The sequence below is a fragment of the Salvelinus fontinalis genome, chromosome 11, assembly GCF_029448725.1.
Source record: "Salvelinus fontinalis isolate EN_2023a chromosome 11, ASM2944872v1, whole genome shotgun sequence".
Taxonomy (NCBI): domain Eukaryota; kingdom Metazoa; phylum Chordata; class Actinopteri; order Salmoniformes; family Salmonidae; genus Salvelinus; species Salvelinus fontinalis.
In genome coordinates, this window is record NC_074675.1 from 34102358 (window position 1) to 34121820 (window position 19463).

General features: G+C 42.6%; 2 protein-coding genes across 4 annotated transcripts in view; one reads left to right on the plus strand and one right to left on the minus strand.

Moving 5' to 3' along the window:
* col4a6 (collagen, type IV, alpha 6) overlaps nucleotides 1-15010 on the minus strand; it is a 206018-nt gene extending 191008 nt beyond the window's left edge. For 2 of the 3 annotated variants that reach the window (XM_055938513.1, XM_055938512.1), the window contains exons 1-3: nucleotides 14900-15008; nucleotides 14600-14735; nucleotides 14376-14421 (exon numbers count right to left, since the gene is read on the minus strand). In XM_055938513.1, coding sequence (XP_055794488.1) covers nucleotides 14376-14421; nucleotides 14600-14610 — 57 coding nt within the window. In that variant the 5' untranslated portion in view covers nucleotides 14611-14735; nucleotides 14900-15008. Of the gene's footprint in view, nucleotides 1-14375; nucleotides 14422-14599; nucleotides 14736-14899 lie in introns of all 3 variants that reach the window. The other variant, XM_055938511.1, reaches the window with a different exon arrangement.
* Nucleotides 15011-15767: 757 nt separating this feature from the next.
* The window catches only part of col4a5 (collagen, type IV, alpha 5 (Alport syndrome)), a 100472-nt gene continuing 96776 nt past the window's right edge, over nucleotides 15768-19463 (plus strand). The window contains exon 1 of the mRNA XM_055938514.1: nucleotides 15768-16059. Coding sequence (XP_055794489.1) covers nucleotides 15970-16059 — 90 coding nt within the window. The 5' untranslated portion in view covers nucleotides 15768-15969. The remainder of the gene's footprint in view (nucleotides 16060-19463) is intronic.

The window sequence follows — 19463 nt, forward strand, 5'->3', positions numbered from 1 at the left end:
AGACTCAGGGAGAGGTTGAAAATGTCAGTGAAGGCATTTGCCAGTTGGTCCGCGCATGCTTTGAGTACACGTCCTGGTAATCCATCTGGCTGTGCCCGTGGCTTTGTGAATGTTGACCTGTTGAAAGGTCTTGCTCACATCGGCTACAGAGAGCGTTATCACACAGTCATCCAGAACAGCTGGTGCTCTCATGCATGCTTCAGTGTTGCTTGCCTCGAAGCGAGCATAAAAGGCATTTAGCTCATCTGGTAGGCTCATGTCACCTTTTCAAAGATACTTCAAGGGCACAGATAGATACAGGAGACAGTAAGAAGAATACCCCTTCCCTCTCTTTCCCTTTTCTCCTTTTTCTAAAGTAGACAAAGTGTGATAAACAAACCTTAAGAAGAAGGAATGTTAGGCCACGACCCCCACCAATTACGCGCCAGCCCTCAGCTTTTGTGTTGCGCTGAACTCTGACCTTGTATTTACCTCAACCAATAAGGGGACAAGCTGACACTGTTCTATAGAGAGGTTTGATATTTGAAATGATGCCAGTGTGGGACATTCACCATGCAACCACTAGAACTACAACTGGTAGATGTATGGTTATTTCACAGGTTCTAAAGGAGAAAACATACAAACATTGCACTGATTCAGGTGCTAGCTAACAGACAAAATCCAAGATCTAACGTGCTCCTATCCGTGATTTAGATGTGATAAACACTGCTAAAAACACAAATAAAGAGTGTCATCATCGTTGCACCCCCGACACACATTTGTTGGATGGTTTTAACCTTCATTGTGTTCATACTGCACAGAGAGGGCATTGCAACATATTCCTGGGTCTCTGCAAGTATGACTTGTCATCCTATCACACACACTGTCTGTTTTATAGAAGTCAGTAAAGATTCAAGACCGCAAGGGTAGACTATCTCATGACAGTTTTGCAAACATTAACATTACAAACACAAAGTATAACATATAAGATCGGGTGGATATTCCCGTACACAAGGTATTAATGACAGAGCGAGTGGAGTGTGCAATGGAACAGAGCATAAGACTAGCTATAGTTAGTGGGTATGGGTATTGTATGGACAATCAGGGTATAGAGCCATTTAGATCTATGCGTAACACAGTGCCTTCAGAACGTATTCCTATCCTTTGACTTATTCCACATTTTGTTACGTTACAGCCTGAATTCAAAATTGATGAAAAAAAATTTGCTCACCCATCTACACACAATACCCCATAATGACAAAGTGTTTTTAGAAATGTTAGCAAATTTATTGAAAATGAAATACTGAAATATTTCATTTACATAAGTATTCACACCGGTGAGTCAATACTTTGTAGAAACAACTTTGGCATAGTATTTTTTTGTTAGTCTCCAAGAGCTTTGCACACCTGGATTGTAAAATATTTGCCCATTATTCTTTTTTAATCTGTTGAGGACAGAGGGCGCTGTTGTCACTTTGGGGGAAAAACGTGCCCAATTTAAACGGCCTCGTACTCAATTCTTGCTCGTACAATATGCATATTATTATTACTATTGGATAGAAAACACTCTCTAGTTTCTAAAACCGTTTGAATTTTGTCTGTGAGTAAAACAGAACTCATTTGGCACCACACTTTCTGACCAGGAAGTGGAAAGTCTGAAAATTATGCTCTGTTCAAGGGCCTGCCTATAAATGGGCATGATACGTATGAGTATACATGCACGTCATACACCTTCCCCTAGATGTCAAGAGGAAGTGAGAGAAGAAATGAAGTGTTTATCTTGGTCTGAGGTGGAATATATCCTCTTGGCACGACGAGTCATCCATTTCCTGTTTTCTGGAAAGCGCAAAGATGGACCTGCAATTGCCTTCTGAAAAGCCGTCGTTATAGGCGACTACTATCTCCGGCTTTGATTTTATTTAATACATGTCATAATATCATCGTAAAGTATGTTTTTTCAATATAGTTTTATTAGATTTTTGACATTTATTCGGGACGTTAGGCGTGTTGCGTTGTGTGCCTTTTTTCAGAAAGGAGAGCTTCGCGCCACTTGGCCAGTGTGCTTGCCAATTCAAGAGGGAAAAACGATGTTCTAAATCCAAACAACGACTGTTCTGGACAAAGGACCCCTTGTCCAATATTCTGATGGAAGATCACCAAAAGTAAGAAACATTTTATGATGCTATTTCATATATCTGTCGAACTGTATACTAGTAGTTTTGCGCCCAGGTTTTGGCCACTCTCTCGCTATAACATAAGCCTTATGTCGTAATGAAGATATTTTTAGAATTCTAACACTGCGATTGCATTAAGAACTAATGGATCTATCATTTCCTATACAACATGTATTTTTTTGTAATGTTTATGAATAGCTATTTGGTCAGAATAGGTGAGAGTCTAATAGAAATATCCGCACATTCTGGGAAAAGGAAGCTACGTTAGCATAATGAATAACCACTCATTTCAGCTCTAAATATGGACATTTTCGAACAAAACATAAGTGTATGTATAACCTGATGTTATAGGACTGTCATCTGAGGAAGGTTTATGAAGGTTAGTGAAAATTAATATCTTTTGCTGGTTTATTCGCTAACGCTAACGTGCCTATTGCTATCGCTAACGTGCCTTGATGAATGAATGCGGTTGTGTGGTAGGCTATTGTAGTAAGCTAATTTAATGCTATATTGTGTTTTCGCTGTAAAACACTTAAAAAATCTGAAATATTGGATGGATTCACAAGATGCTTGTCTTTCATTTGCTGTACACGATGCATTTTTCAGAAATGTTTTATGATGAGTATTTAGGTATTCCACGTTGGTCTCTATAATTACTCTGGCTGCTTCGGTGCTATTTTTGACGGTAGCTGTGATAGTAGCTGCAATGTAAAACTGATTTATACCTCAAATATGCACATTTTTCCAACAAAACATATATTTATTGTATAACATGTTATAAGACTGTCATCTGATGAAGTTGTTTCTTGGTTAGTTTGGTTGGATCTTGGTTAGTTAGGTTGGCTTTGTGCATGCTACCTGTGCTGTGAAAAATGTCTGTCCTTCTTTGTATTTGGTGGTGAGCTAACATAAATATACGTGCTGTTTTCGCTGTAAAACAATTTAAAAATCGGACATGTTGGCTGGATTCACAAGATGTGTACCTTTCATTTGCTGTATTGGACTTGTTAATGTGTGAAAGTTAAATATTTCAAAAAAATATATTTTGAATTTCGCGCTCTGTGTTTTCAGTGGAATGTGGGAGGAGTTCCGCTGGCGGAGCGCTGGAGCAGCAAAGGTTAAATTCTTCAAGCTCTGTCAAGTTGAGTGTTGATCATTGCTAGACAGGCATTTTCAAGTCAAGCCATATATTTTCAAGCCGATTTAAGTCAAAACTGTGACTAGGCCACTCAGGAACATTCAATGTCGTCTTGGTAAGCAACTCCAGTGTAGATTTGGCCTTGTGTTTAAGTTTATTGTCCTGCTGAAAGGTGAATTCGTCTCCCCGTGTCAGTTGCAAAGCAGACTGAACCAGGTTTTCCTCTAGGATTTGTTTGTGTGCTTATAGCTGTATTCCGTTTATTTTTATCCTAAAAAAAACTCCCTAGTCCTTGCCGATGACAAAAATACCCATAACATAATGCAGCTACCACCATGCTTGAAAATATGAAGAGTGGTACTCAGTTATGGTTGTGTTGGATTTGCCCAAAGCACAACGCTTTGTATTAAGGACAAAATGTTTTTTGCAGTATTACTTGAGTGCCTTATGGCAAATAATAATGGCCTGACTGTATAGTTTATAGGTCTCCTAACGCTCTCATTGTAAGGGCCTTAGGTTATATGACCTGAGAAGAAACCGAGATAGAGAGAGAGAGAGAGAGAGAGAGAGAGAGACCTTTGCATCCTCCAGACCTAAGCCATGTTCCCCTGACAGAGAGTGCAGCAAGACCAAGAGAGATTCATTTTATTTATTTAACTAGGGAAGTCTGTTAAGAACAAATTCTTATTTACAATGATGGCCCACCAAAAAGCCATCCTGCGGAGACGAGGGCTGGGATTAAAAATAAAAATATATATAAATATAGGACAAAACACACATCACGACAAGAGAGACAACACAACACTACATAAAGAGAGACCTAAGACAACAGCATAGCAAGGCAACAACACATGACAACACAGCATGGTAGCAGCACAAAACATGGTACAAACATTATTGGGCACAGACAACAGCACCAAGGGCAAGAAGGTAGAGACAACAATATATCATGCAAAGCAGCCACAACTGTTGGTAAGTGTCCATGATTGAGTCTTTGAATGAAGAGATTGAGATAAAACTATCCAGTTTGAGTGTTTGTTGCAGCTCGTTCCAGTCGCTAGCTACAGCGAACTGAAAAGACGAGCGAACCAGGGATGTGTATGCTTTGGGGAACTTTAACAGAATGTGATTGGCAGAACGTTTGTTGTATGTGTAGGATGAGGGCTGCAGTAGATATCTCAGATAGGGGGGAGTGAGGCCTAAGAGGGTTTTATAAAAAGGCATCAACCAGTGGGTCTTGCGACGGATATACAGAGATGACCAGTTTACAGAGGAGTATAGAGTGCAGTGATGTGTCCTATAAGGAGCATTGGTGGCAAATCTGATGGACAAATGGTAAAGAACATCTAGTCACTCGATAACACCCGTACCTACCGATCTATAAATTATGTCTCCGTAATCTAGCATGGGTAGGATGGTCATCTGAATCAGGGTTAGTTTGGCAGCTGGGGTGAAAGAGGAGCGATTACGATAGAGGAAATTAAGTCCTGATTTAACTTTAGCAGGCAGTTTTGCCATGTGCTGGGAGAAGGACAGTGTACCGTCTAAACATACTCTCAAGTACTTGTATGAGGTGACTACCTCAAGCTCTAAACCCTCAGAGGTAGTAATAACACCTGTGGGGAGAGGGGCATTCTTCTTACCAAACCACATGACCTTTGTTTTGGAAGTGTTCAGAACAAGGTTAAGGGTAGAGAAAGCTTTTTGGACACTAAGAAAGCTTTGTTGTAGAGCATTTAACACAAAATCAGGGGAGGGGCCAGCTGAGTATAAGACTGCATCATCTGCATTTAAATGGATGAGAGAGCTTCATACTGCCTGAGCTATGTTGTTGATGTAAATTGAGAAGTGCGTGGGGCCTAGGACTGAGCCTTCCATGGTGATGGTGACTGTGGCTGAGTCAGCAGATTTTCTGACTTTATACACTGCACTCTTTGAGAGGTAGTTAGCAAACCAGGCCAAAGACCCCTCAGATACACCAATACTTCTTAGCCGGCCCACAAGAATGGAATGGTCTACCGTATAAAAAGCTTTGTCTAAGTCAATAAAAATAGCAGCACAACATTGTTTAGAATCAAGGGCAATGGTGACATCAGTGAGGACCTTTAATGTTGCAGTGACACATCCATAACCTGAGCGGAAACCAGATTGCATACCAGAGAGAATACTATAGACATCAAGAAAGCCAGTCAGTTGATTATTGACAAGTTTTTCCAACACTTTTGATAAACAGGTCAAAATAGAAATAGGCCTATAATAGTTAGGATCAGCTTGATCTCCCCCTTTAAATAAAGGACAAACCGTGGCTGCCTTCCATGCAATGGGAACCTCCCCAGAAAGGAGAGAGAGGTTAAAAAGGTCGGAGATAGGCCTTGCGATGATCGGGGCAGCAACCTTAAAGAAGGGTCTAAACCATCTGACCCAGATGGTTTTTTGGGGTCAATTTTCAGGAGCTCCTTTAGCAGCTCGGACTCAGTGACCTCCTGTAGGGAGAAACTTTGTAGCGGGGCAGGGGAAAAAGAGGGAGAAGCATCGGGGATAGTCGCATTAGAAGGGGTGGGAGATGAGGAAATGTTGGACGAGCAAGGAGGCATGGATGAGTCAAATTGGAATCCTGACTTGACGAAGTGGTGGTTACAGAGCTCAGCCATGTGCTTCTTGTCAGTAACTACATCAACATTAAGAGACATAGGCAGCTGTGAGGAGGATTTATTCTCCAGGTTTTTAACCGTTTTCCAGAACTTATTGGGGTTATATCCACAGAGAGAGAACTGCTCCTTAAAGTAACTAACTTTGGCCTTTCGGATAGCCTGAGGGCACTTATTTCTCATTTGCCTGAATGAGAGCCAGTCAGCCTGAGTGCCGAGCCTTTCACCAAATGCAATTCTTGAGGTGGAGTAACTCTGCAAGATCATGGTCGAACCAGGGGCTGAACCCGTTTTTAATTCTCATTTTCTTATGGGGGCGTGTTTGTTAACAATACCACTGAAAATATCAAAACAGAAGGTCCAAGCATCTTCGACAGTGGGGATCAAGCTGATTCTATACCCTTTTACAGAGGCCAGTTCATGAAGGAAGGCTTGCTCATTAATTTTTTTTAGCATGTGTCTATAACAAATCAGGACAGATCATTTCACTAAGCAGCCATTACGAACACTGGCTGTAAAACAGTGATCACTAAGGTCATTACAGAAAACATCAGGCTGATACCTATCAGGATTATTTGTGAGGATAGCATCAAGGAGAGTAGACTTTTCTGGGTGTTTGGAGTCATACCTTGTGGGTTTGGTAATAATCCGAGAAAAATGTATGGAGCCCCATTGCTTTAGGACTTGGTCAGGTGGTTTAAGTATGTCCTGGTTTAGGTCACCGAGCAGAACAAATTCAGACTTAGTGTAAGGGGCCAGGAGAGAGCTTAAGGCAGGTAGGGTGCAGGCTGGTGCTGATGGAGGACGATAGCACCCAGCAACAGTCAACAAAGAGCTATTTGAAAGTTTAATGCTTAAAACCAGCAAATCAAATTGTTTAGGGATAGACTTGGTGTTCATTGGTAAAGATTGCCACTCCCCCACCTTTGGAAGATCTGTCTTGGCGAAAAAGGTTATAACCAGAAAGGTTAACATAAGTATTCAAAACACTTTTCCTTAACCACGTCTCAGTAATGACCAACACATCTGGATTGGAGCTGTGATCCCACAAGGGTCCACAGGATACTGCCTGCTGCCTACGCTTTGGCTTTTGCATTTCAAAACAGATTCTTTTCAAAAGTTTTTTTATATATATATATTTTTAAAATATATTTTCCTTCTTTATTTTTTTCACTTAACCCTGCCACCCATATTTTTTTTGAAACTGTTGTTTTTTTTTCTACCACTTTGAACATTAAGATATTCATGTTTTTAGGAAGTCACCGCTAAAAACGGAACTTTCCGAAATAGCTGTTCCGAGCACATAAATGTCTCCTATTTTGTTTAACCCCATGGAGCATATATTAACCCTCAATAAAACCTGTGACTATCTCAACCATCTAAGGTAATTTAGACTTAGGTCTGTAAGTGTTACCTCTGGCACTTTTTATCCTTCACTGAAATACACACACACACACACACACACACACACACACACACACACACACACACACACACACACACACACACACACACACACACACACACACACACACACACACACACCATTGGTCACCTACAGCCTTCTATTGCATTCCACACAGGGAGTAGGGGAGGGTGAGGAGAGGGTGGGGGTAGGAACCACAAATCAAAAGTGATCAGTTGTCTCACTTCGTGGAGGAATGTTCTACACTCGTAGAAAAAAAGTGCTCCAACATAGTTATTCGGCCTCTGAAAGGGTTCTACATAGAACCCAAAGGGTTCAACCTGCAACCAAAAAGGGTTCTTCAAAGGGTTCTCCTATTGGGGTCAGCCAAAGAACCCTTTAAGGTTCTAGACAGCACTTCTTTTTTTAAGTGTAGAGGTGACACCTGTGGAGAGGAAGAGATCCCGACATGTTCTGCCAGGCAGCGAATTCCACCCAAGAGCGAGGGAGGGAGGGATAAGAGGGAGGGATGAAAGAAAGGAGGAGGGGGGGGGGGTGAGATAAAGGACAAAAGTGTCAACGTAAACATTCAGATGACGAGTGGAAGAGGGCTAGACATGCACATGCACACCCACAAACACACTCCCTGTGACTCCATGTGTCTTGAACAAGACAGAATATACACATCTGCCTGTTGGAACTGTTCCCCCGGAGACAAACTCTAAACAACTTTATCCATATCATCTGAGTAATTTAATTCCTAACAACACTGCCTAACAACATGGCGGATGGACGTGTAAACAGATCAATAGAAATATAAACTCCCAATTCAAAGGAATTACAATATAAGGTTTTATGAAGCCATTATAAACCCTTCATGAGACCTTCATAGATGCTTCACGAGTCATTCATAACCAAATGTCATACTGTAGGTTGTAAGTGCCACATGTTCAGTAAGGACCCAAGAAGTAAAAGTGACAATCTATCTACAGACAGATGAGCCAAATGTTGATATGCTCCATCAGTGTTGATGTGGCCATGGCGTGTCTGAGATATCTCCTATCTATTTGAAGAGAACTGGGAAGATAGCCAGACTGACGCTATCTGACAAAATCCCCATTCTATTTGTTTCCTTTAGAAAACTCTCACTACTAAATATCTTTCTATGACATTCTGAGCAGTGCAGGGACTCTCGTTTTCACTCAAACTCCCTAGATGCCACTTCCTGCAGTTTAAAAAAATATATTTTTCCTGTTCCTCCTGTCATGTAAACCTAGGCTTAATCTCACCCTCCTCCACCGCTCCTCTCCTTTCTTCATGGGTGTGTGAAAAACAGTTTGCCATCAGCTGTGTCAGACATCAGTCCAGCACTTCCTCTGTGGAGTGTTCATAGACTGACGTGATGTTCTGTTTTCAGACTAAAGAATTTTGTACCCATCTATCAAACTGATAATTTAAAGGCAAATCCAAACTTCCACTCAAATTGAATTTATGCTTATCAACGTCTGATTTGGCTCGTTTGAACAGAAGTGTGTGACTGTGTGAAGACACTGTGTGACCTTGTGTGAGTGTGTCAGTGTTATCTCCAAACCCTGTGGATAGGGGTGTGATAAAGACATGTTATCTGTCTGCAGTAGCAGGGAGAGAGACGGACGGATAGGGGAGAGGGATGAGAGGAGATAGAGAGAGGGGGGGGTGGAGAGGGGGGGAAAGAAGAGAAAAGAAAGAAAGAGAGAGAGTGCAAGAGAGAGAGCGAGAGACAGCGAGAGAGAGAGACTCCTTACGCTCCACCACCTCTCTCTGAGATACAGTAGGGTTGAGATTGGAACCACTTTGCTATCTCTGGCTAGTCTGGTTAACCACATAAACTCCTATAACCACACACACCATGGATCTCTGGACCTCTTCCAGACCATACCTACCACAAAACTGTTACCATGGAGATGCCCACTGTCCCACTATTTAGAGGACCACCCAATGAAGTCATCCGTCACTCACCCAGGCCACACTCCCCAGGACAACAAAGAAGTAGGAGGTTGGACTAATGGGTTGACTTACGCTTGATAACCTGACCACCATTGAGGGTGGTGATACAACAGCCAGGTCACCCGTGATACAAGTCAGTATTCAACGTCCGTCCACGTCTGAGGACGTCGGGAGACTAGATGGAAACTGGCCACTAGGGTCAACAGTGAGAATTGTTACAGTCAAGTAGTTTCAGTTCTACGAGGTCGTTGTGGAAGGGGATGGCGGATGGGCATAAGCATCTGCCTCTGATTCTAGATGTTGCAAGTTCTAAGCCTAACCCAAGCCTTAAACATGACCTTAATCATTCTGGGGTTGATGCCTAAACTTAACTTAATTATTTATTTTATTTTTTTACCCCTTTTCTCCCAAATTTTTGTGGTATCCAATTGCTAGTAATTACTATCTTGTCTCATCGCTACAACTCCCGTACGGGCTCGGGAGAGACGAAGGTCGAAAGCCATGCGTCCTCCGAAACACAACCCAACCAAGCCGCACCGCTTAACACAGCGCGCCTCCAACCCGGAAGCCAGCCTGACCAATGTGTCGGAGGAAACACCGTGCACCTGGCTCCCTTGGTTAGTACGCACTGCGCCCAGCCCGCCACAGGAGTCACTGGTGCGCGATGAGACAAGGATATCCCTACCGGCCAAACCCTCCCTAACCCGGACGACGCTAGGCCAATTGTGCGTCGCCCCACGGACCTCCCGGTCGCGGAACCCACCAGAACCCAGAGTCTCTGGTGGTGCAGCTAGCGCTGCGATGCAGTGCCCTAGACCACTGCGCCACCTGGGAGGCCCACCTAAACTTAACTTTAACTTAGATGACTCAGTCGACAATAAGGGATATAGGGAGGGACCGTTTTAATAATTAATCATCATTAACTAACCACAATAATAATAATTCTCAAGTGGAACCACAGAGAATGACCAGAAGGACTGGGCAAAAGCCCAAAGACAGAAAAACAACACTTATGTACAGTGGCAAGAAAAAGTATGTGAACCCTTTGGAATTACCTGGATTTCTGCATAGATTGGCCATAACATTTTATCTGATCTTCATCTAGGTCACAACAATAGACACACACTAATTAAACTAATAACACACAAACAAGTATACGTTTTCAGGTCTTTATTGAACACACTGTGTAAACATTTACAGTGCAACATCTAGAAAAAGTATGTGAACCCTTGGATTTAATAACTTGTTGGCAGCAATAACCTCAACCAACATTTTCTTTAGTTGTGGATCAGACCTGCACAACCGTCAGGAGGATTTTTGGCCATTCCTCTTTCCAAAACTGTTTCAGTTCAGCAGTATTCATGGGATGTCTGGTGTGAACTGCTCTCTTGAGGTCATACCACAGCATCTCAATCAGTTTGAGGTCAGGACTCTGACTGGGCCACTCCAGAAGGTGTATTTCCTTCTGTTGAAGCCATTCTGTGGTAGATTTTCTTCTGTGTTTTGGGTTGTTGTCCTTTTGCATCACCCAACTTCTGTTGAGCTTCAATTGGCAATCAGATAGCCTTACATTCTCCTGCAAAAAGTCTTGATAACCTTGGGAATTCATTTGTCCTTCGATCGTAGCAAGCTGTCCAGGCCCTGAGGCCCCAAACCCCGATGCTCCCTCCACCATACTTTACAGTTGGGATGAGGTTTTGATGTTGGTGTGCTGTGCCTCTTTTTCTCCACACATAGTGTTGTGTGTTCCTTCCAAACAACTAAACTTTAGTTTCATCTGTCCACAGAATATTTTGCCAGTAGCGCTGTGAAACATCCAGGTGCTCTTTAACGAACCTCAGACACGCAGCAATGGTACTCAATTGTGGGGTTTTTTGTTGATTATCTGTCGGCCCCAGCCGCAAACTCAGGCTCTGTGTGTAGTTAACAGACCCTCTTTGCCCATTCATCGCCATTTTACCTGTTGTTGTTGTTGTTGTTGTTGTTGTCTTACCCGTTGTTGTCTTAGCTAGCTCTCCCAATCAACACCTGTGATTACTTTATGCCTCGCTCAATGTCTCTCTCAAATGTCAATATACCTTGTATACTGTTGTTTTGGTTAGTTATCATTGTTTTAGTTTACAATGGAGCCCCTAGTTCCACTCATCATACCTCTGACACCTCCTTTGTCCCACCTCCCACACATGTGGTGACCTCACCCATTATAACCAGCATGTCCAGAGATACAACCTCTCTTATCATCACTCAGTGCCTGGGCTTACCGCCGCTGTACCCGCACCCCACCATTCCCCTGTCTGCACATTATGCCCTGAATCTATTCTACCACGCCCAGAAATCTGCTCCTTTTATTCTTTGCCCCCAACGCTCTAGGCGACCAGTTTTGATAGTCTTTAGCCGTAGCCTCATCCTACTCCTCTGTTCCTTGGGGGAATGTGGAGGTAAACCCAGGCCCTGCGTGTCCCCAGGCACCCTCATTTGTTGACTTCTGTGATCGGAAAAGCCTTGGTTTCATGCATGTTAACATCAGAAGCCTTCTCCCTAAGTTTGTTTTTCTCACTGCTTTAGCACACTCCGCCAACCCTGATGTCCTTGCCGTGTCTGAATCCTGGCTTAGGAAGGCCACCAAAAATTCTGAGATTTCCATATCCAAATACAACATTTTCCGTCAAGATAGAACTGCCAAAGGGGGAGGAGTTGCAATCTACTGCAGAGATAGCCTGCAAAGTTCTATCGTACTTTCCAGGTCTATACCCAAACAGTTCAAACTTCTAATTTTAAAAATGAATCTCTCCAGAAATAAGTCTCTCACTGTTGCCGCCTGCTATCGACCCCCCTCCGCTCCCAGCAGTGCCCTGGACACCATTTGTGAATTGATCGCCCCCCATCCAGCTTCAGAGTTCGTTCTGTTAGGTGACCTAAACTGGGATATGCTTAACACCCCGGCAGTCCTACAATCTAAGCTAGATGCCCTCAATCTCACACAAATCATCAAGGAACCCACCAGGTACAACGCTAAATCCGTAAACATGGGCACCCTCATAGACATTATCCTGACCAACTTGCGCTCCAAATACACCTCTGCTGTTTTCAATCAGGATCTGAGCGATCACTGCCTCAATCCGCTATGGGTCCGCTGTCAAACGACCACCCCTAAGCACTGTCAAACGCTCCCTAAAACACTTCTGCGAGCAGGCCTTTCTAATCGACCTGGCCCGGGTATCCTGGAAGGATATTGACCTCATCCCGTCAGTCGAGGATGTCTGGTCATTCTTTAAAAGTAATTTCCTCACCATCTTAGATAAGCATGCCCCGTTCAAAAAAATGCAGAACTAGGAACAGATATAGCCCTTGGTTCACTCCAGACCTGACTGCCCTTGACCAGCACAAAAACATCCTGTGGCGGACTGCAATAGCATCAAATAGTCCCCGCGATATGCACCTTTTCAGGGAAGTCAGGCACCAATACACGCAGTCAGTCAGGAAAGCAAAGGCTAGCTTTTTCAAACAGAGAATTGCATCCTGTAGCACAAATTCCAAAACGTTCTAGGACACTGTAAAGTCCATGGAGAACTAGAGCACCTCCTCCCAGCTGCCACTGCACTGAGGATAGGTAACACGGTCACCACCGATAAATCCATGACAATTGAACATTTCAATAAGCATTTCTCAATGGCTGGCCATGCATTCCTCCTGGCTACTCCAACCCCAGCCAACAGCTCCGCTTCTTGGAATGTGTGTGTCTCAGTCTTAGTACAAAGACTAAGGCATCAAGAGTTAATGTTGTAATCTCCACCTTCCTAGAAAGTTGCTTGTAAATTCTGTATGTGTTGATGAATTACCAGTAAATCAGAAGAATGAATGAATTTCTAAGAAAGTGTAAACGATGACTTTAAAACGAGCCTATAATCATTATATCAGCTATAATCATTATTAAATCCTGATAACATTACCATACAAATTTGGCAGCACAAAAATCAAGGGAATATGACAATACTGATGGCTACATACTATTGTTGAAAGTATGCAGTAAGTACAAACTTCACATCGGAATGTTCTTGAGCACAATTATTACAATGACATGTTGGCCTACACCGTACAGTGAAGGAATTGCTCTCAGGTGTGGCTGGAGTCACGGGTAGTCTTAATGAGGTTTTGAATATTCATAAGGGGCGGGGTTTGAATCTTTCACAAATTTGAGCGGGCCTACCAAAAATGCAGTGATCTATTCCGTCCCAATTCTACCTGTACAGACAGCATAAAAATTATTCAATAAATACTATTGTTGTAACTCATTCATGGGGATAAGTAATATACGTTTTAACTCTGTCAATTATTTTAAAATGAGAATTGTAATAATAGTAACAATTCCATCTCTACTGTCACTGTGATGTTGAAATAAAGAATACTTCCAAATGCGTAAAACTCAAATTATACATGAAAAGTCAGTCAGCAATTTGACTGGTGGGCTCTTTTAATCAGCGTTCAAAAGTATACAGACAGTGTCCAATAAACACAAGACAAATATTTAAATTCCCCCAAAAGAGGATGGGTGATTCTCTGAGAAGGCATTACCCAATGAATCCAGCATAAACCAGGCACACTGTGCAATGTCATAGACAAAACTGCAGTGAGCGACAAAACTACACTGTGCGTGAATATGTTGTGAATTATTTACAATAATAATAATAAAAAAAACTTTCTTCACATGTCTATTTATATTTTTTAAATACATGTACAAGATGCAAGCGCCTGATACAAGCATTTGAAACAGCCTACACATAGCCCAAGGATACAGAATGTGTGTACTGAGTGAGCACTCCACTCTGCGTAATAGATATGTGCATGTCCGTTAGTCTACACCGAGCCTGGTCATGCATGCCATTGTTTGCCACAATGTTGCCCTAAATTCTACATCTCAGGCTTGCAATGCAGCTATAAGAAGAAAAACGTCAAGGCTGTTGCCGCATAATTTGTTTGAAGATTATTATACATGCGCACACTTGATTCGAGAGGCACTAGAAGTTGAGGAAACACATCGCACTTACCCCGAGTGTCGCTTCTACTGCCCAGCTGACAGCGAGTACACAAATCCTATAAAATAAATTAACAATTATATATTCGTATGGCTTTTCAAATAATCCAATTCGCAGGCCTAATAACTTTGTAAGAAAGTATTCGCTCTATATAGTTGGCTATACAGAACAGCTGATAAGCAATGTCAAACTATACCACTCTGGCAACATATAATGTGTAGCTAAAATAAACGCACCAGAATTTCATTTTGAATCACGACTGGAAGAGAAAACTCAGGTAGTTTTCCTGTAGTGCTTCCCCAGTCCCGTCTTCCCTCCTAGCCGCCGCTACAAGTGCCAAGACGAGCTCATTGAAGAATCCAAAATGCGTCTCTGTTTCGAGAAATACGAGAAGCAAGAAGAGAGAGTTAAAGCAGTGCAATTTCAAAAAGGGGGAAGAATCACGCACCAAACGTTTATTTTCGTTAGCACTAGTTCAAATAGTTCGGTAATTTCGTCGGTTTGCGCTATAAATAATAAGGAAAGTTAAAACTCACCAAAGTTCAGTTGTGAAAACGTTCGTCCCCTGCCGGACTTGTTTCACGCACCGCAACTACTTCGCAGTGCATGAGAGCAGAGAAGAGGGGTGGGACTTAGCCATGTCACTCATATTCCATAGCCTACCTTTACCCACTTGTTACCACTTTAACGCACAAGTTAAAAAGCACTATTAGCTTACACTATCACTACTCGAATAAAGTGATAACAAGTCAATTAAATGTTCGTTTGATGTTTCAATTCGATTAAATATACCAAATATAAATTTCGTGTGACAGGCTATGAATGTTGAGTGTTGAACGGTGAATGCTGAAAACACTTGTGATACCTTGAGTTTATATCTTGGGTTTGGTTGCTTTTATAGGCCTAAAGATGTTAAAACTGCACTATTCAACTGCAAAAGAGGAGAAAAATGAATAAATAACTGATCACTCGTCAAGAAAGGGTGATCTTTGTGGAATTGTCTACATAATCCCCTACATTCCCTGACCTTTCCAAAAGCGCGCCAAGTATTCCCCTAAATCAGTATGGTAATGACATGCAACATGTTAGGATGACGTTTTAAAATGTCAAATAAATATTTTAGCCTATGTAAAAACAGATTATTGTAACCTGAGGCAACGAAAAATTGCCCTACACTGGTGAGTGTATGTTTGCCACTGTAAAAAAAAAAAAGACCTACACCGAACTATAACTACTTATTAGTTGTATATCTTAGCATACAAACAAAACAATCTTTGTTTTTTGGTTTGTTTGGAAGTTCTGGGATATTGCACACTATATCGCACACAAGACCTGTTGAAGCAAGTGTCAGGGGCATGCGCATTGATCCAAAGTAGATCCGGCTGTAGCAGGTTGGCAGGTCGATAGAGAAAAAGTCAGTCAGGGGTTTGCAGAAGGGAACGGTTCCACGACTGGAAAGCTTGGAGTCGCCACAAGAATCTGTCTACTGCGTTCTGAAAATTATTCTGTTCTATAGCCGAGTTAGCAGAAGAATATGACAATTCTCTGATGTGTTTTTTTGTTGAATTTGTCAATGTTTAGTTGAGGCAGAATTGTTTTTTAAAAAATGAATAAAAACTTGAAGAGTCTGCGAAATCTCGCGGTGGGGTTAGTGCTCGTAACCCTGTGTATCGTGGTCCAGGAGTCGGAATCAGCGGTGAGTAGCCAGCCTACAATTACTTTCACACACTTGTCGATGTATTTCTAATGAAATCTAACCAATTCAAACCGTTAAAACAGCGACATGTTGCTTCAAACGGGCCGGACTCCAAACCCACCCGCGTCTTGTTGGCGAAAGTGTATAAATAGAGGGGATACTTTATAACAAGTGTTCATTTTCTACCCCCGGTCTAATAATAAGTCATGTTCTAGCCTACTTTTACCAAAATGTGTTTTAAACTTTTATTGCATGAATAGTTATACTAATTATATATTTACACGGATGGTCCGTGCGTTATTATAGCGTTATTGCACAGTTACGAACAAGCTTCATTCCAGGGACCATTTGTCCGCGTTCGTTTTGTAGTTGTTCAGAATTCTGAGAGAAGGAGTGCGGGCCACGGGAGCCCGGCTGTAGCTCGCGCGCATACATTTTTTTTTTCTCGATCTGTTCTGCACCGGCCGACTTGTAAGAAGCATGTCGCACTGTGTATTTTCCTACTTTTTGTCCATTAATGTCAATGGAAAAGATTTTCTTGCAAGAAATTTGTCCGTGGCCCTCCTTGTAGAGTGGACACTGTTACAATGCGCACAGTTGCGATTAAGTAGTCTGTTTATTTTGTATTTTTAGGGGTGCCATTTAAATAGAACTTTGACCAGAACATTGCAAGTAGAGAGAATGGGTGTTTTGCATTGCTTGTTAAAAAAGTGAGAGTTAACGTTATCCGCTGTCACTGCGTATTGGGGCGCATCACATCACACATGATGTCCAAGGTTACGACATTTTAATGTTTTACCCCCAAAACTCTTCCGTGTCACAGGTACTCAATGAATACATGTGATATTAAACAACAACCTATTTTACATGACACAAAGTTGGCATTAAAGGGACTCAAATTAAAAGTTAATTTATACAATTTATTTATTCGTCAGGTAGTAGTAGTAGCAGTGTATGCATCAGTATTTCTATTTAGTCATAAACAATATTAATAGTCATTAATTCATTGGTAAGTTGATCATAATTGACATCAATTAGAAAATGCTCTTCACAGTGAGTATGCAGTGGGCTTTGTTTATTTTACACGTGAAAAAGCAACAAAATAACTTTTGTCCCGGAACAATTCAATCAATGTGTAAATGCATTTCAACGAGACAGTGACACCCAGGGAGTAAAAATCAACATGTAGACATTCTCTCTCGCTCTCTCTCTCGTCAAAAATCTAAATATAACAGTACTTCACTATCCTATGGAAATTAATATCATATTTCATTCATATTGATAACACTCATTGCTCACTGCGCTCACAAAGTCAGACACAACCTGCACTGCACTCTTGCAGTGGAGAGAGTGAACTGAACTAGCCTTCTCAGGTGAGATACCGAGGTGTGGCTAGCTGTCAGAGCTAGAGGCAGAACAGAGACAGCTAACGCTACAGTAGTACCATAGACTACAGTAATAAGCTATGCAACGAACCACTGGCACAGGGTAATAAATCACCAGCTTATGGTTAAGTTTAGTACTGAGGTTATGTTTAATTAGGGCCCATCTGATTCTAGATCGGTGGTTAAGGCGTGACGTCCGAGTGCCTTTCACTTCCCAGAGTGTCATTGTTGTCAAGGAGTTTCAAACAGAGGTGGAAGGAATGATGGACTCTTCCCTGTGCTCTGATTGGAGAGAGAGTTCCACTGTCCCTCTGGAATGTGCTTTATGTAGGGAACGGACCGCCCCCTTTGAGACTCCCATAGACGAGGTGACGAGAGAGAGAGCGGTAAAAGGAGGGAATAAAGACAGGGAGGGAATACAGGGAGGGGAGGAGAGATGTAAAAGAGTTCATGAGGAAGATAGAAATAACTCAGGGATGAGGAAAGATAAGAGAAGACAGAAATGGAACAGAAAGGGAATATAGAGGAGGAGATGTAAGGAGTGGCGAAGGACGAGTTGAAAGCTATGGAAGAAGCTATGGAAGAAAAGAGGGACAGTCTTGTCACCTTGCCAGAGAAGACTGACATGTGTGCTGTGTCTTTGGTGAGCATGTGGAATCCCATGTCTATTCACAGTGCAGGAGAAAGAGTGAGGGAGAAACAGAGAGAGAAGGGAGAGAGATGGAAGGAGAGAGAGAACGAGAGGTGCTCGGAAAGAGAGAACGAGAGGAAGGGAGATGAGAGAATTTGACTTCAGTCAAGTCTGGCCTCCCTATATCTACTTACTGTAAGAACTAAATGTGTTTAGCAGCAGGCGGGCATCTCAGTGGGAATGGATGGACCATGAGAGTTCTCTCCTCTACGTGTGGACCAACTGACTTATTTCTGCATGTAGTGTCCTCAAAGCTTTTTTCCCCTCCGTGCGTGATATAAGAAGAGCTGGGTCGCATCCCAAATGGCACCCTATTCCCTATAGGGCTCTGGTCAAAAGTAGTGCACTATATAGCGACTAGGGTCAGTGTGTAATATAAGAAGAGATACATATACGTTCAGGGTAGTCCCTACCCAGGCCCTAGTTAAAAGTAGTGCACTATGTAGGGAATAAGGGACACAACCGAAATGAAAGCTCAGCTCACCATGTAGGCTATAGAAGTTCAATGCATACTGAGAAGTAGGTGTTTTGATGGTTTTGGTGGAGGTTATTATATGAAGAACCTTGTTCCCATAGAAATGCCCACGTGTGACTGTGAACACACCCTTGTTCTCTCTCTCTCTCTCTCGCCATCTCTCTCTCTCTCTCTCCCCTCTCTGCTCTCTCTCTCTCTCTCTCTCTCTCTCGCTCTCGCTCTCCCGCTCGCTCTCGGCTCGCTCTCTCTGCTCTCTCGCCTCTCTCTCGCTCTCTCTCCTCGCTCTCTCTCTCCTCTCTCCTCGTCTCTCTCCTCTCTCTCTCTCTCTCTCTCTTCTCTCCTCTCTCTCTCTCTCTCTCTCTCTCTCTCTCTCTCTCTCTCATCTCTCTCTCTCTCTCTCTCTCTCTCTACTCTCTCTCTCTCTCTCTCCTCTCTCTCTCTCTCTCTCCTCTCTCTCTCTCCTCTCTCTCTCTCTCTCCTCTCTCTCTCTCTCTCTCTCTCTCCTCTCTCTCTCTCTCTCTCTCTCTCTCCTCTCTCCCTCTCTCTTCTCCATCTCTCTCCTCTCTCTCTCTCTCTCTCTCCTCCTCTCCTCGTCTCTCTCTCTCTCTCTCTCCCCGAAGTCATTCCCATTGGGTTCCCTTGGAATTCCCATTCCACTCTCAGCGTTCCCAAATCTCATGTCACTCAATGTGCCCCTCTGGTGGAGAGTGTGTGTATTGGTCATCTGACCTGGAATTCATACACTGTATGGTGACTGAATTTGCTTAAATGGAATTCTGGAAATTGGATTAGTGTAGCTACGCTCCCCCCTCTTTTTTCTCTCTCTCGTTCTCTCTCAGTCTCTGTCCCTCTC